The sequence below is a fragment of the Bos javanicus genome, chromosome 25 (genome assembly GCF_032452875.1).
Source record: "Bos javanicus breed banteng chromosome 25, ARS-OSU_banteng_1.0, whole genome shotgun sequence".
NCBI lineage: Eukaryota > Metazoa > Chordata > Mammalia > Artiodactyla > Bovidae > Bos > Bos javanicus.
Window position 1 is genome coordinate 4,418,669 of NC_083892.1, and position 16,127 is coordinate 4,434,795.

General features: G+C 49.3%; 1 protein-coding gene across 8 annotated transcripts in view; it reads left to right on the forward strand.

Moving 5' to 3' along the window:
• Positions 1–16,127, forward strand: part of RBFOX1 (RNA binding fox-1 homolog 1) — a 2,444,696-nt gene that overhangs the window by 212,860 nt on the left and 2,215,709 nt on the right. For all 8 annotated transcript variants that reach the window (XM_061401054.1, XM_061401052.1, XM_061401049.1 and 5 more), the window contains exon 2: positions 262–300. In XM_061401054.1, coding sequence (XP_061257038.1) covers positions 262–300 — 39 coding nt within the window. The remainder of the gene's footprint in view (positions 1–261; positions 301–16,127) is intronic.

Here is a 16,127-nt window from a genome sequence, read left to right on the forward strand (position 1 = left end):
GACCTCCCTGGTGGTCCAGTGGTTAAGACTTCGCCTTCCAGTGTGAGGGGTGAGGGCTCAATCCCTGGTCAGGGAGCTAAAAATCCTACATGCCTCGGGGCCAAAACACCAAACCATAAAACAGAAGCAATACGGTAACAAATTCAGTAAAGACTTTAAAGATGTTCCATATAAAAAAATCTTTAAAAAGAAAAACAAAGGAAAAGCAGTTGTTTTCAATGCAAAACTCAACGTTTCTTGTCTTTGTCTTTTTCTATGCAGGATCTACCGTCCCTGCCGTACAGCCTGGTCGAGGGTCAGGTAAGTACTCGTTTTGTCCTGACTTAGGATTGCTGTTAAGTCTGGTGGAAAGGAAAGAGCTAAACACGTCTCTTGTTTTCTATTACTGTGCAAACCCAGCCCAGCCATGCAGTGGGCGTGGCTAAGGAGGCGGGTGGGCACTGCCAGCGCTCAGAGCCTATCATTTTTTTTAACCTTGTTACCAGGCGCAGATGTCCAATCCCACGCTCAAGGCAGACATCTCTAATCATCTACAGCACAATTCAACCCTTCCAGAGAACAGTTACTACTGATTGATCAGGGAAGGCTGGTGAGATGACGCTTACTTGCGCCCTTGATGTATGCGCTCTAGGTGGGTGGTTAGGTGGCTTCTCTTTAGGAACAATGAGAGTAATTGTCAGGAATCTTGCCCTTTCCTCTGTCTTCCAGCATTACCCCTGCCACATTTTTTTTAGCGTTCAAGCCACCAGAGCTTGGCCTTATAAGAATATAATTGAACAAAACGGATCTATACCTTGGGGCAAAGCCTTTTTTTTTTTATTGATTCCAACTCTACATTATTATTGTTGCTTAATGAGGAACTAATGTAATTTCTAATGAAGCCACATGGCCCTCAGACAGACAAAGGCAGGTTTTATTTCCCTCGTGATGCTGTTTCGTCTCTTCAGTTAAAACCTGGGAAGGAAAATTAATACAGATGTAAAGGATTTTTTTCCTTTTCTCTGAGATCAGTGTCAAGGCGGCAACTTTTTATTACTCATGTAAATTTCCCGTTTGATGGGATTGGAGAGAGGGTGTGGCTGGCTCTCGAGTGGACTGGAGATGCGGTAAGTGGTGGAAGAGGCTTCATGGAGAGACTGAACCAGTGGTCTCTGTCGTTTGAGTGGTGATTAGAGAGAGCTCTGTGCTCCGCCGCCCCCTCCCCAACTCCCAGCATCACTGTCATTTGAAGCAGTGCTCCCCAGGCTCCTGCTGTCTGTTGCCAGCTACTGACAGAAGAGTCTGAAGAACTGTGGGTTTTTTGGGGGGGAAGTAATTCATTGATTGGAGAAGGCAATGGCACCCCACTCCAGTACTCTTGCCTGGAAAATCCATGGACAGAGGAGCCTGGTAGGCTGCAGTCCATGGGCTCGCTAAGAGTCAGACACAACTGAGCGACTTCATTTTCACTTTTCACTTTCATGCATTTGAGAAGGAAATGGCAACCCACTCCAGTGTTCTTGCTTGGAGAATCCCAGGGATGGCGGAGCCTGGTGGGCTGCCGTCTATGGGGTCACACAGAGTCGGACATGACTGAAGTGACTTAGCATAGCAATTCATTGATATGAGATCCATATAACATAATAATATCCATTATAAAGCAGATAATTTTATGGCATCGGGTATATTGTTGTTCACCTTCCGCCTCATCATCCCAAAAGATGACCTCATTCGCACCCATTTCCCTTTCCCCCTCCTCCCAAGCCCTAAGTAACCACCAATCTGCTTTCTCTCTCTCTGGATTGGCCTGTTCTGGACATTTCATATAAACGGAACCAACCATGTATGGCCTCTTTGACTGATTTCTTCCACTGAGCATCTTGTTTATGAGACTTGTCCACATGGTGGCCATGTCAGCCCTTCACCCCCTTTATGGATGGATAATGTTCCATTGCACGGACGGACCACATTTGTTTATACATTTGTCTCTTGGTGGATATCTGGGTTTTTTTCTACCTTTTGGCTGTGGTCAATATTGCTTCTCTGAACATGTGTGTACAAGTGTTTGTTTGGACACCTGTTTTCATTTCTTTTGGGCATGTACCTAGGAGTGGATTTGCATGGTCATGTGGTAATTCTTTAACTTTTCAAAGAACTGTATTCAACTTTGTTTAACTTCTTGGAGAACTTTCCCATCCATTACAAGAGGAAAAAGAGTCTCGGCAAGGTCTCCGGTGTTTGCTAGGATTTGAAGCCTGGCAGCCTGGCTCTTGGGCCCTTGTCTCCAACCACCATCCGTCCTGCATTTGGGGGTGTCAGCCTTGTGTAACATGTCCTGTTCTGGGCACTGCCCCGGGGAAAACTGGGGTGGAATAAGAGTGGAGGGCACGCAGGCTCCTGTCACCTTGAGGGACTGTTGTGTCATTCATAGCCAGTCTCCCTCGGTCCATGTGGCATCTTGACCTCTACGCTTTGGAGACTCTGCAGTTGCTGGGCCACTTGATCAAGCAGTCACTTGATTGGTTGATAGATTGTTTGACCCAGGTACTCAATCTCTTTCTGTATCTCAGGGCTGACAGAGTCAACTTGACAAAGTAATAACAATTCTCTGGGTATCAGCTGTGAGCTGTGTGCTACTACTTGAAATAGTCTCAGTCTCTAGACAGCACCTGCACAGACTAAATCTCTTCATCCTTCTTTTCCTACTGGAGGTGGGGTTTGGAAGCCCAGAGAGGTGAAGTAATTTGCCTACAGTCACACAGCTTGTAAGCGACAGAGATAGAATTTGAATGCAAGTCCGTGCATCTCTGCAGCCTGGCTTCTCCCAGCTGTGTCTGCAGGTTTCTCCAGACTCCTTTAGGCATTTTCCACATGGGTGTGGAGATTTGGGGGCTTTCCCAGTGGCTCAGTGGTAAAGAAACTGCTTTCAGTGCAGGAGCTGTAGGAGACATGGATTCATTCCCTGGGTTGGGAAGATCCCCTGGAGGAGGACATGGAAATCCGCTCCAGTATCCTTGCCTGGAGAATCCCATGGGCAGAGGAGCCTAATGGGCTACAGTCCATGGGGTTGCAAAGAGTTGGACATGACTGAAGCGTCTGAGCACGCATACACGCACGTGGTGATTTTTTTAAAACCCCACTACTGTTTGGGCTTTCCCGGACCCACATAGTCCTTGGAACATCTTGAGATGCTGAGAACTTCTAAGTTGGTTGTGAGAAAATGAGAATTCCTATGTGGGGGCGGGGCAGGGAGGAAGACATTCCATTCTTCTCTTTTCCTGGTAAAACCACAAGGAGGCCTATTGCAGGACAGATGATCTGGTATCTACGGTCAAGGTGGTTGTTTTGAGCTGACTTTGTGCCCTGCCTTCTCAGTGCTTCGGCAGTAACTGGGGTGTGGTCCTTATTCTGTGTGTGTAGCTGTTCATCCTTCTCCCGCCAGCGGGATGCTGCACAAAACTGCACAGGGAGGTTCTCGGTCCCCAGCATTGCAGGCAGCCCAGGAAGCTGGAGACGGGAGGCTTCTCAGGTGACAGGGGAAGAGGGTGATAAGGGGTGACAAGGGCAGGTAGGTCCTGCCCCGGGGAGTCCCGGGCACCCCAGGCACCAAGCAGTTAAATGCTCTGCCTGGGGGGTAACTTCCACCAGGTTTCCTCTCCTGAGCGTGATAAAGAAGGAGGGGGAGCTGGGGCATATTTACACCTGCTCCGTGCACAAGTTTCAATGGCAGTAATTCTCTGACCTTTTAAAATGGATAAATCTCCTTGGCAGTGGCATATTTCTCAAAGCTTAGCTCAGAGTGGGGGCCAAGGAGCTGGGAGACATGGCCAGACCAAGGAGAAGATTGATGAGCCCCGAGGGGTCTGTTCTGGAAACCTGCCACACCCATGGCCGCACTCGGGGTGGTCTGGGTAGAAAAAAGCGTGTTCTTGGCTGGAGTGTGAGTCCTTCCATCACCTCCCAGATGGATGAAAGCAGGCAGGCTGTTTTTCAGATTGCAGTGGATTTATTCCTTTGATCACCTGCCTTCACCTGCCTCCTCTCTGTGAGTTCTGATGGATGCTCTGTTCCCGTGTCTCTGTTGTTCTCCGTCACGGGGAACGCAGGGCGAGAATCTTATTATCACGGGTTCTTTAACTCCCTTGCAGCATCACCAGGGAGCATAATAACCCCTGTGGTTGGCAGTTCCCTTCCTTTTATCCTCCTTTCCTTCCTCCTCCCTCCAGAGCTTCCGACCAAGAGTGCGGGAGAGCCCAGAGGGAAGGGTGTGGCGTTTTCAGACCCTCTGTGTGCCAGGTGGGCTCCCGCAAGAAAGGGTGTCAGTGAACGCACTTGCAGGTGAGGAGCCTCACACCCAGAGAGGGAACTTACCACCCCAGGCCACCCAGCTCTCTGGAGGCAGGACAGGGACTAAATGCGGGTTTGACCAACCATGGTGTTCATGCCTTCTGATGCTGCCTTGAGAGCCGGCAGTGAGTCTCCTTCCCAGCGTCCAGGCTCCTCACTCACTTCTCAGGGTGGTTCCGGTGCCCCCATCTCACCTCCTTTCATCAGCCGTTTGTAAATTCACGGCATCCTCCCTGTTTGAGCGGCTGGGGCTGGCTTCCCAGCGATCATCTCCTAACAGGAGGAATGCTCTTTCCAGCTCAGCAAGTGTCGGTTCATAATTACCAGTGTAATTAGAGCAGGATTTACCATCTGAGCCTCTGTGGATGCTGCAAGCCTGCCAGCATAGGTAGCTCTGGCTTCGAAAGGTGTCTGGTTCCCCAGGGAACCCGAGGTGTCTTCTGGGCCCCGAAGAACCATATGGAATTACCCGCTCAAAGTACCTAGGCAGATCCAGAGGCATCCCGTGGTTCTAAGAATAATATCCAGGCACCCTGACCGGGGCTGGCTCCCAGGCACCTTTCTGACCTTGGAGGCTCTCACATCCAATGCCATCTCCTTTAAGGAGCCTCTGAGGACTGGCCAAAGAGTCAGCGTCTTTCCTGGCCCTCTCACGTTCTTTCCTATTGCTCTGTTTTACCTCCTTCCTGGCACTCTGCATTATCCGGAATAGTATTCTTTTCTTTTGCTCGTGTTTATTTACTCGACTGTCTTACTAAAATATAAGCTTGGTCAAGAACCATGTCTTTCTCACTTGTCTTCACATGTCTTGTTGAATGAAAACCTGAGACCTTTGCTGACACCTTATTATTCCTGTTACGCTCGGTCACACCCCATTGTTTGTCTTCACACCTCTGTTTTTAATAACTTTGTCTACTCACCTTTCTTTGTGCTTGGAGAAGGTCTGTAAAATTCCTAATAGCAGGAACCATACCTTTTATTCCATTGGAGCTGCAGTACTTTGTGTAGTACCTGGTATGGAGTAGACTCTCAGTGCACCTTGGATGGGTGGGCGGGTGGGAGTGTGAATGGATCAGTGGACGGATGGATGGGTGAATGAATGGGTGGGTAGGTGAATGAATAGATGGGTAAATGAGTGGGTAAGTGAGTATTTGGGTGGGTGGGTGGGTGGATGGATGTATGTATGGGTGGGTGGAAGTTTGGGTTAGTGGGTGAATGGGTAGATGTTTGGGTGGGTGGGTGGGTGAACGAATTGATAAATGGGCAAGTCTGGCTAAATTTTCCTGAGATACTCTTTTGGACACTTATAAAGTTGTGGTCTGTATCTGACAAACCTTATAAATTTTATAATAAAGGCCTTGGATCCTTTTTTTGTTGACCTGAGATGGGTTGGTTCAAGTCTCCCACACTACCATATTTTATTGGTTTCTCTTGGTAATGTCCATGGTTTATGTTTTATATATTTTGAGTCCATGTTCTTTGACTTACAAGGGGGATTTACTGACTAGTGCTGGTTATAGACTGAAGTTTTTATTAATATACAACGACTATCTTGAGCTTGGGTAATGCTTTCTGCCTTGGGTTTTTTTTTTCTAAAATCAGTGTTGCTTTCCATCTGTCTTTGGTTTCCAAAGGCCTGGGCACATCTTTTCATTGTAACTCTTTTTAAATTTCCTCTTGGAAATGCAGATGTCTCTTGGAAATAGTCTGTGGATAGATCTTGTTTATGCTCCCCGTCTGAGAATCTTAGCCTTTTAATTGAGGAGTTCATCTCCAGTCTATTTGCCATTATGTAAGTTTGACCACCTGTCATTTAAAAAGTTATTCCTTAAAAAGAACTTTTCTTGCCATTTCATTTATTTTCTGTCTCTTGGCACTGCAGATTCTGTTCGATTTGTTTTTATCTTACCTGCTGATTTGGAAGGTAGGCATCTTGTTATTAACTCTACATGTTGGTCGCCTTTCGCGTCTTTGAAAAGGAGGCTGTAACCCTTGTTTCTCTAACAGTCAAAGTCAAGAGTGAAATGGCATCTTTGAACTCCATCCAGGCACAATGAGGACCAGGAGCTCACCTGCACTTTGCATTTCTCTGCACCCTCTTTCGTGTGCCCAGGCATTGCCACTATAATTGAGACTTCAGAACTAGCGTAATGCCCGTAAGTTATCACGTTGATATGGTCATAGTAACAGATAATGCTTGCAGAGGGGTTAATATGTCTGAGGCACTGTGCTGAGCACCAGGTATAGAGTTTCTCACCTAATCTTCTAGGCAAGCCCACTAGGAACTGTCCTTCGCCTCCAATTTAAACAGTGAAAGTGAGTCTTCAGCATTTCATAACTTGCCCAAGGTCACACATCTGAGAGGGCTGTGCAGCCATTAGTACCTGGGTCTGGTTCTAGCTCTTAGCCACGCTTGTCTTGCTCACTGTCAGAGATGCCAGCTGCCAGCTGTGTGTGGCTGTGGAAGTGTATTTATACCCAGCAGCTTGTGGGGGCTCTTACCTGCTCTGTTTCTGTCTGCAGTGCCTCTTCTCCAATTAGACACTGACCCCCTACTTCCAGACCAGCATCACCCACACTGCACGTGTCGGGGAAACCCCTGGGGGCTCTGGTTAAGACGCAGAATCCAACTCAGTACATCTGGAGGGAGGCCTGAGATGCTGCATTTCTTATAAGCTCCCAGGTGATGCTGAGGCTCTTGGTCCGAGTGCCTGTCTGTGACAGCAAGAGTCTGGGTTACTCCAGAACCCTGTCACTCTGGCTGCTTAATTGGCTTGGTTTTTATCGCTGCTCTAGCTCATTACTCTTTAATGCAGTGGTTAAGCAAATGGCCCCTGAAGACAAGCGCCTTCACTCAAATCTCAGCCCAGCTGCTGACTCACTGGGAAAACAGTGCCCACTCCACTGGGTTGTTGTGGGGTTTAAGCAAAGCAAGACAAATGGAGTGTTTAGAACGGTGTCTGGCACACGGTGAGGGCAAGGTACTTGCTTGGTATTATCATTTGTTCCATTGAAGCTCTTCAATCTATCACGACACAAACCTTTCGCTACCTCCCTCCTCTCTTCCTCCTCCCTGCTCCCCAGCTCCTTTCTCAGATGATGAGGTTTGTGCAGGCCCTGTCCTTACCCTCCGGGTCCTTCCTGTTTTCCTCTGCATGAATCCTTGCCTCAAGGTGACTGGAATCTCACCTCTTCCATGCAACCTTCCTGGTCCATCTTTCTCAGTCCAGTCCCCCCAGTTAGTCTTACAAAAATGTCTTCGGCTCCACCTAGCCGTAAGAGTTCATGTTGAACTCTTTGTAAAGGATGTTTTAGTGGATGTGGATTTGGAAAATACACTTTGATAAGCTATTTTGGACTGGGGGGCAAGACCCCTGGGGGACAATTTGAGTAAGAACAGAGTGCTACTATTATTCGTGAGTGAATCGTATAAGCTTAGATTCAAAGGGAATTGGCAGAATAATAGAGGCTTTTAGAGACCATCCAGCGGGGAGAACAATGGGAGAAGGGAAAAGAGAACAAAGGAGCTGCCATTTGGAAAAAAACTTTGGGGAAAAATCAAAGATTTTTTTTTTAAAAGGGAATTGTTGGGAAGTTTTGCACCCTTGTGTGCAACATTTCCCCTTCTGTCACCTCGTGAACAGTTCAGCACCATGTCCATTTCCTCTTAGTGTTTTGCGATGTTGGTTCTGTTTGGGGGATGGTGGTGAAGTGCTAGGTATGGTCTCAAGCAGAACAGCAGGGTCAGGTTGACATGTTGGCCGCCATCTGCATTGGTAGCTCATCTACTCTGAGATGGGACTCAGGTATTAGTATCTTTGAAAACTTCTGACGTACAACCAAGGTTGGAGACTACCAACATCAAGCCACATTCCCCACATTTGTTCTGTAGGGTGTTCATGATGTTAAGTGCCCAAAGCAATTTTCTAAAAACGGTGGTGGTCAAAGCTTTGGGGAACAAAGCTAATTTGATATCTTCACTGCAGGGCTTATCAGCACCTTTACTATGCTTATAATATGCTGTGACCATACAACTTTTTTGAGAAGTATCTCTTAGCATGTGGGTACTTGATGCCTGCTTCTCTGTGGTCCCTGGAGCCCATTTCAGGGGAACTAGAAAGTTCCTCTGGGTGCTTTAACTTTGGTGTATTTGATGATGATGGTGGTGCTGGTGAAGGAGTAGTGATTTTAATTATGATCATCTCACGACCAAGCAAAGACCCAAAGAACGAAAAGGAAAAGCACAACTCGCCCCCTGGGGACAGCCCGCCCTCACTAACCAGGTGGCCCAGACTCTCACTTCCAATTTGGGAGTCGGTCTTACTTTGCATAAGTGATTGAAGTAATTGCACTGACTGTTTCTCTTAATCTACAGGATGCTGAGTAGGGATGGGACAGCTCAAGGAGTTAGTTCTGATTTTCTCTAGATTGTTTTTGTTCCCAGGCACTGCCTTCTTGCTCTCCTTAGTTGCAGGCCCCACATGGAGGAGCTGGAGTACACTTGGTACCTAACTCTCCCCTCTGACCATGGGCTTATTCCTCCGGATGGATTCCTTCTGGCTCCTCTGGTGGATGCTTCACCAGCTTTCTGATTGCAGAAAGGGCTTACTAGGGAGGCAAAGTTGCAAAACAATGAGTCTTGTCCCTGAAGGGAATTTCTGGCTCTATTGTTCTCCCCCCCCCATTAGGATGAAGTTTTCCGTCTGTCCACTCAGGCAGAAGGGACGTGATGGAAGGGCCATCAGCTTACCCAACCCAAATGTAGATCCCGTTCTTCTCACTGCACATCTGGGAGAAGCCAGTCTGGCTTCCCCACTTGTAGGCGACCCCTTCTTTCTGCTTCAGCGGCTCAGTAGAAAGGAAGGAAGGAATCCACAGCCCATAGAACTGAAATTCTGCATTCCTGCCTGCCTTGGAGCCTGCCAGACTTGCCCGATTCCACAGCCAGATGTTACCTCCTCCTTGGAGGCTCGGCTCCGTGGAGTCATTTCAGAGCCTTGGTGTTCTTCATCCCCATTTAGGTTAGACTGGCAAGAGGGAGTTTGATTTCTGAAAAGTGAGATGGTCTCTACACTGTCTCATCCGAGTGAACCAACAGAGAGAGGGAAGGCTGTGAGCATTTGCGGGGCTGCGGGCCGCTGGCTGTAGCGTTCCCGGCGTGCCTTCCAGTAATGGGTAATAAATGTGCAGTTATTTAATTTGGAGTCAGAGCTGCAGCATCATCGATTACCTGGAACGTCTAAAGCTCTAGACAGCAAGAGCCCCTTGCATGAAGAAGTGTGTCTGTAGCAAATCACTGAGCATTTAAAGTTAAACAGACACGCATAAGACATACACAAGGTAATTCTCATTGGCCTTATGCGTGCAGGATTAGGAGTGCCAGTGAACTCGGAGGTGCCAGCCCAACTCAGATGTGCCACAAGGATGGATGGATGGATGGAGAGCATCTGCTTCTCTCGCCAGATCCACCCACTGCTCTTCTCTACCCTCTCCATGTCCTGGGATCCTTCCCTGTATAGACCACAACACCAGGCTCTCTTGCCCACTGTTTTCTGATTGGGTTTGGGCAATAGGGAACCACAGCAGGTTATGGGAGGAGGGAGGAGAGGGCAGGGCATTTACAGACCCTGCTCCCTGCCATGGACTGCTGCATTCCTAAACAAACAACAGGCAGCTCTCTCCTTCTGTGTTCAGGCTCAGAGATGGTGTGGGAGGGGGGCCAGTGGGGCAGAGCCTGAAATCCCACTGTTATCAGCCCCAGGGCACTGCATCTCTTGTGGCTGCCCTACCTGCCACCTCGACCTTTATAAACAGCCCCATTATTAACTTCCTGTCAACTGATCCTAACTCGAGTGTACCATTTGTTCCCTCCCGAAGCCCTGGCTCATACAATGGGCAAGACATGGCTTATTTCACTTCATATAAATGGAGTCACAGTTTAAATGCCATCCTTTTAGAAAGACCTCCTTGTGGTCACAGCATCTGTTTGATTTCCTTTATGGCACTTGTCATATCTTGGTGCTGTCAGTAGACTGGCTTGTTGGCTTCTTTGTTGCTTCTTTGCCGAGAAGAAGAAATGTAAGCACAGAGAAGTTAAGTGACTTGTCTAAGGCTGCACAGTTAGATTGAGCTCTGGACTCTGATTCCAAAGACCCACCTTCCCCAAAAGCCACGCCCAGAGGCCGAGCTGCAGGTGGGGCAGTATTTTCTTAGAACCACTCCACCCCTGCTACCTGTATTCACGGTGGACAGAGAAAGTTGGCTTTGCTGAAACATCTATGAGCCTACAGTTGACTCTTCTTCCCCACCAGGCTTTTCGCCCAGGTGCAGAGGCAGAAACTGGCCGTCAGCACCCTGGGCCCTTTCCTTCCTCTGTTTCCCTCTCCCCATCCTCCAGCTCAGCCCCCAGGAGCTTCACGCCTGTCCACAAGCCCTGCGCTCTCCAGTACAGAGGTGGTTCCCCTGCCTGGGTCTGTGAATTCCGGGGCTGCTCAGATGCTCAGGTGGCTGGGCCCTCCCCAGAGACAGGAGCTGTCTCGGATTCATGGAGCAATTTGTGATCTGGTTTCCTTTCAAGGGAGAAACACAAAAGAAATCCCTGCTGTGCTCTACAGAATTGCTAATGATGTGTATTGAAGCGTTTGTCCACAGGCTGGGGCCCATGGGGTATTTCCTCCTAATCTCCCTCTGAGGTTCCATGAAGGTTGAGATAAAAAGCACATACCTACCTGTTACATGTCTGGAAATTCCTCACTCCTCTGTGCATCACGTATAGGTTAAAAAAACCACACCCGCAGCGTTGTCTCCCCAAAACACAGGTGCAGAGGAGAATACAAAAAAATGTCCTGTGATCCCATCACCTAGGTAACTCCTGCTGACTTTATAAATGTACTTGGTTAGGCAATTCATGGGAGACAGAAAGGAACGAACTGCCTCACCCCCTGGCCACCCTGTTCCAGCCTGTCTTACTTCTCAACAGCTCCTGCTTTCCAGCATCTCCAGAATTCCTTCCAGAAAGCCGCGTGTGTGTGTGTGTGTGTGTGTCTACCACTCTGGGTGGCTCAACCTGCAATGCAGGAGACTCGGGTTTGATCCCTGGGTCCAAATCCTGCCTGGGTTGGGAAGAGCCCCTGGAGAAGGGAATAGCTTTCCACACCAGTATTCTTCCCTGGAGAATTCCACAGACAGAGGAGCCTGGCAGTCTATAGTCCATGGGGTCGTAAAGTGTGTGTGAGTGTGAATGTGTGTGTGAGTGTGTCTGTGAATGTGTACAGCAGCCATTAACACGGATACCAGAGTACTCACACAGAACACACTCTTTCAGACGTGATTTTCTTTTCTTGTATTTGGGAGCCCTTTCTCTATCAGCACAGTCAGCTCTATCCCTTTCTTCTCGATGGCTCTGTGAGATGGCATCTTGTGTCTGTGTCATGATTTGTTTGATCTCGACAGGTAGGCTGTTTCCACGGATTTGTCCTCAGAAACAATATTCCAGTGAACATCACTGTGTATACATCTAGTTGAAATTTGTAAAGAAATCCATGTACAGACTATATCCCCGATGGTGGAATGGCTCAGTTAAAGGTCAGAGCATTTTATTTATTAAAAAAAAAAATTCTTTACTTGGCTGTGTCAGGTCTTAGATGTGGCATTCAGTACTTTTTTTTTTTTAATTTGTGGAATGAAAACTTTTAGTTGTGGTATGTGGGATCTCGTTTCCCAACCAGGGATGGAACCTGGGTCCCTTGCATTGGGAGTGTGGAGTCTTAGCCACTGGTTCACCAGGGAAGTCCCAATGAGAACATTTTAAATTCCCGCAGATATTGCAAAAGTACCTTTCATGATGGTTGTAGCTGCACACATAACCTTATCATTGAGTATCAGAGCCTGGTTCCCCACACAAGGCTAAGTGCGTGCTAAGTCGCCACAGTTGTGTCCAACTCTTTGTGACCCTGAACTGTAGCCCTCCAGGCTCTTCTGCGGAGAAGGCAATGGCACCCCACTCCAGTACTCTTGCCTGGAAAATCCCATGGATGGAGGAGTCTGGTAGGCTGCGTTCCATGGGGTCGCTAAGAGTCGGACACGACTGAGCAACATCACTTTAAATTTTCACTATCATGCATTGGAGAAGGAAATGGCAACCCACTCCAGTGTTCTTGCCTGGAGAATCCCAGGGACGGGAGAACCTGGTGGGCTGACGTCTATGGGGTCGCACAGAGTCGGACACGACTGAAGCGACACAGCAGCAGCAGCAGCAGCAGGCTCTTCTGCCCATGGGATTCTCCAGGCAAGAATACTGGAATGGGTTGCCATGCTCTTCTCCAGGGGATCTTCTGGACTCAGGGATCAAACCTGTGTCTCTTACGTCTCCTGTGTTGGCAGGTGGGTTCTTTACCACTAGTACCAACTGGGAAGCACCCCCACACCAGTATATTAAGTTTAAAAACACTCAAAGACTGTCACTGTTGGGAGTGGAGGATGTGGTTTGTGGTTCCTCTTGCACTGGTAGTACTTACCCTGTTGACTCCCCTTGGCTCCCTCATTACACTAGTACCCTTTAAAGCTGGATGGGGGTCTTAAACTAAGCATCCTTCCCCAGCTCTGCAGTGAGATTACAGCTGATAACCATACACGCTGGCTTGAATCTCTCCACTGTTCCATACGACGACTGCCATGGAAACACGTTCTCAGCTCTCAAGGATTCGATTATCCCCCAGCTGTGTGTCTTTCTTCTTGATCATGGCCAGTTGCTGTGTCTTAGAAAAGGAAGATACCGTGTACTTCCTTAGGCTGAAATTTCTGGTCAGTCTTTGGATTACTGTGTTCGAGTTGCTGTAATGAATAACGAGTTCATCACAGACCGGGTGCCTGAAGCAACAGAAACCAGGCTGGAAGTCCAAGATCAAGGTGCCGTGGGGTCATTTCTTCTGGGGCCCCTGTCTTCTCCATGTCCTCCCATGGTCATCCCCCTGTGAGTGTTTGTCGTAATCTCATCTTATTGGGTGGAGAAGGCAATGGCACCCCACTCCAGTACTCTTGCCTGGAAAATCCCATGGATGGAGGAGCCTGGTAGGCTGCAGTCCATGGGGTTGCAGAGAGTTGGACACAACTAAGCGACTTTACTTTCACTTTTCACTCTCATGCATTGGAGAAGGAAATGGCAACCCACTCCAGTATTCTTGCCTGGAGAATCCCAGGGACGGGGGAGCCTGGTGGGCTGCCGTCTATGGGGTCGCACAGAGTTGGACACGACTGAAGTGACTTAGCAGCAGCAGCATCTTATTGGGACACGAGTCATGTTGGTTAGGCTCCCCATGTGACCTCATTTTTACCTTGATTACCTCTCTGAAGACTGTCTCTCCAAGTGCAGTCACAGTCTTAGGTTCAGGAGGTCAGGTCTTTGACATATGAATTTTGGAGGGGGCACAGTTCAACCCATAACAGCTGTCCTCTTGGGTTGTGACCACGGCGTGCCCATCCCAGGTAGGAGCCTACACTTACAGCTTTCACTACGGTGAGTCACATGACAAGACCACGGGACAGCACTTTTCACCATCACGATGTCTTTTTTGATCTCTTTTGGAGACCTATAGCCCCTGTAAGACTCGTGGCCCAGGTGGACCTTGAAGTGTCCGAGGCTGGGCAACTTGGACCTTATTACTTCTCAGGCTGTGAACCTGGATGGCTGTCCCATGCCTGGTGCTCCTGCAGGTTGAAGGAGTCTTATACGCTTCACGCCACACTTAGAAACAAAGAGTTTACTTCCTGGGCCGAGGAGAAGAGGGACAGATGTGTGTTTGGCCGATTCTCCTGCCTCTTGGAGCCCAACCAGGCTTGGGTGGTGAGGTGCGACTTTTCACAGGTGAAGCCTGTGGAGGAAAGAGAGCCAGGGCGGCTCGTTGCAAAACTCAGCGGGTGAGCCAGGAAGGAAGACAAAGCAGACCTGGACTCAGATCTGATTTTCACGTTAATACCGGCAGACTGTAGGCAGGGCTGGAAGTGCTGTGTGTACGTGGACTCTGACACCATGCCCGGGTTCATTAAAAAACAATGTCTTGATCGATTCCGGACGCCGGCCAAGGGCAGAGGGCAGAGTATGTGGGGCGCTGGTGCTACTCCCGCTTCTAAGCCTGCAGGCCATCCGGGCCTCCACAGCTGTGCACAGAGCAGGCCATCCGGGCCTCCACAGCTGCGCACAGAGCAGGCCATCCGGGCCTCCACAGCTGTGCACAGAGCAGGCCATCCATCTGGGCCTCCACAGCTGCGCACAGAGCAGGCCATCCGGGCCTCCACAGCGGTGCACAGAGCAGGCCATCCGGGCCTCCACAGCGGTGCACAGAGCAGGCCATCCGGGCCTCCACAGCTGCGCACAGAGCAGGCCATCCGGGCCTCCACAGCTGTGCACAGAGCAGGCCATCCATCCGGGCCTCCACAGCTGTGCACAGAGCAGGCCATCCGGGCCTCCACAGCGGTGCACAGAGCAGGCCAGCCTGGCCTGAAGTCGCCTTCCAGAGACCTCTGCTGCTGCTGAGTTGTTTAGTCATGTCCAGTTCTTTGCAACCCCATGGCTATAGCCCACCAGGCTCCTCCGTCTGTGGAAGGCAGGAATACTGGAGTGGGTTGCCCTTTCCTTCTCCAGGGGATCTTCCAGACCCAGGGATCGAAGAAGCTGTGTCTCCTGTGTCTTCTGCATTGCAGACAGATTCTTTACCTGCTGAGCCACCTCTGACAAACAGCAAACAACTGTTCCTGGAAGCGAGAAGGAGCCGTCTTTGGGCTGAGTGGGCTCCGGGACAGGGAATCGTCTCAGGGTCCTGATGGCAAATGAAAGATGAGAACCATTGTTCCTCTGAGACTCTGAGCAGCTTGTGGGTTAGAAGCCCCTTTTCCAACCCCTTGCTTTTGAATTTTCTCTGAGAAGTGACCACTGGGCAGTTACAGCCCATCATCTGTCACAGCCAAAGAAGTGGGTCACACATCGGTGTCACAAAGCTCTTCCCCCAGCAAGAGCTTTAATGTCTGTGGCCCTGTGTAGGGGAGTACATAAAATATTTTACAAAGCATGATGTTGGGCTAGAGGGGATTGATGCAGATATTCTCATCATCTTTCATGACTTGGGGGCTCCTAGGGTGGGGTGTAGTCGCATTTTTTCTGGAGTCATTCTGGAAGCACCAATAGCAGGGTTGGCAAGCCTGACGTTCATGCCGCCATGCTCCTGGCAGGCATCGTCAGTCCATCAGGATGCACTCGATGGTCTCTTTGATCTGTGAGCACTGTTCATCACTCCTCCCAAGCCTGGCTCCAGAGGCCCCTAGGGGAAGCCTTGCTCAACTAATCCTATAAGGCATGTCCCCTAACCCCGCCCTCCACCCACACTTACAACGCACTGGCTGCTGCTGCTAAGTCGCTTCAGTTGTGTCCAACTCTGTGCAACTCCATAGACGGCAGCCCACCAGGCTCCCTCGTCCCTGGGATTCTCCAGGCAAGAGCACTGGAGTGGGTTGCCATTTCCTTCTCCAATGCATGAAAGTGAAAAGTGAAAGTGAAGTTGCTCAGTCGTGTCCGACTCTTCTCGACCCCATGGACTGCAGCCTACCAGGCTCCTCCATCCATGGGATTTTCCAGGCAAGAGTACTGGAGTGGGTTGCTATTGCCTTCTCTGATAACGCACTGGAGTTGCTTTAATTTCTAAGGCTCTTTCAGATCCAATTGTCTTTGGTTTCCACACCCTTCAGATCTCATCCTGTAGACCCACGGCTTCCTGTCTGTATGACTGTCTTGGCTGTCAGACTCCATGTGT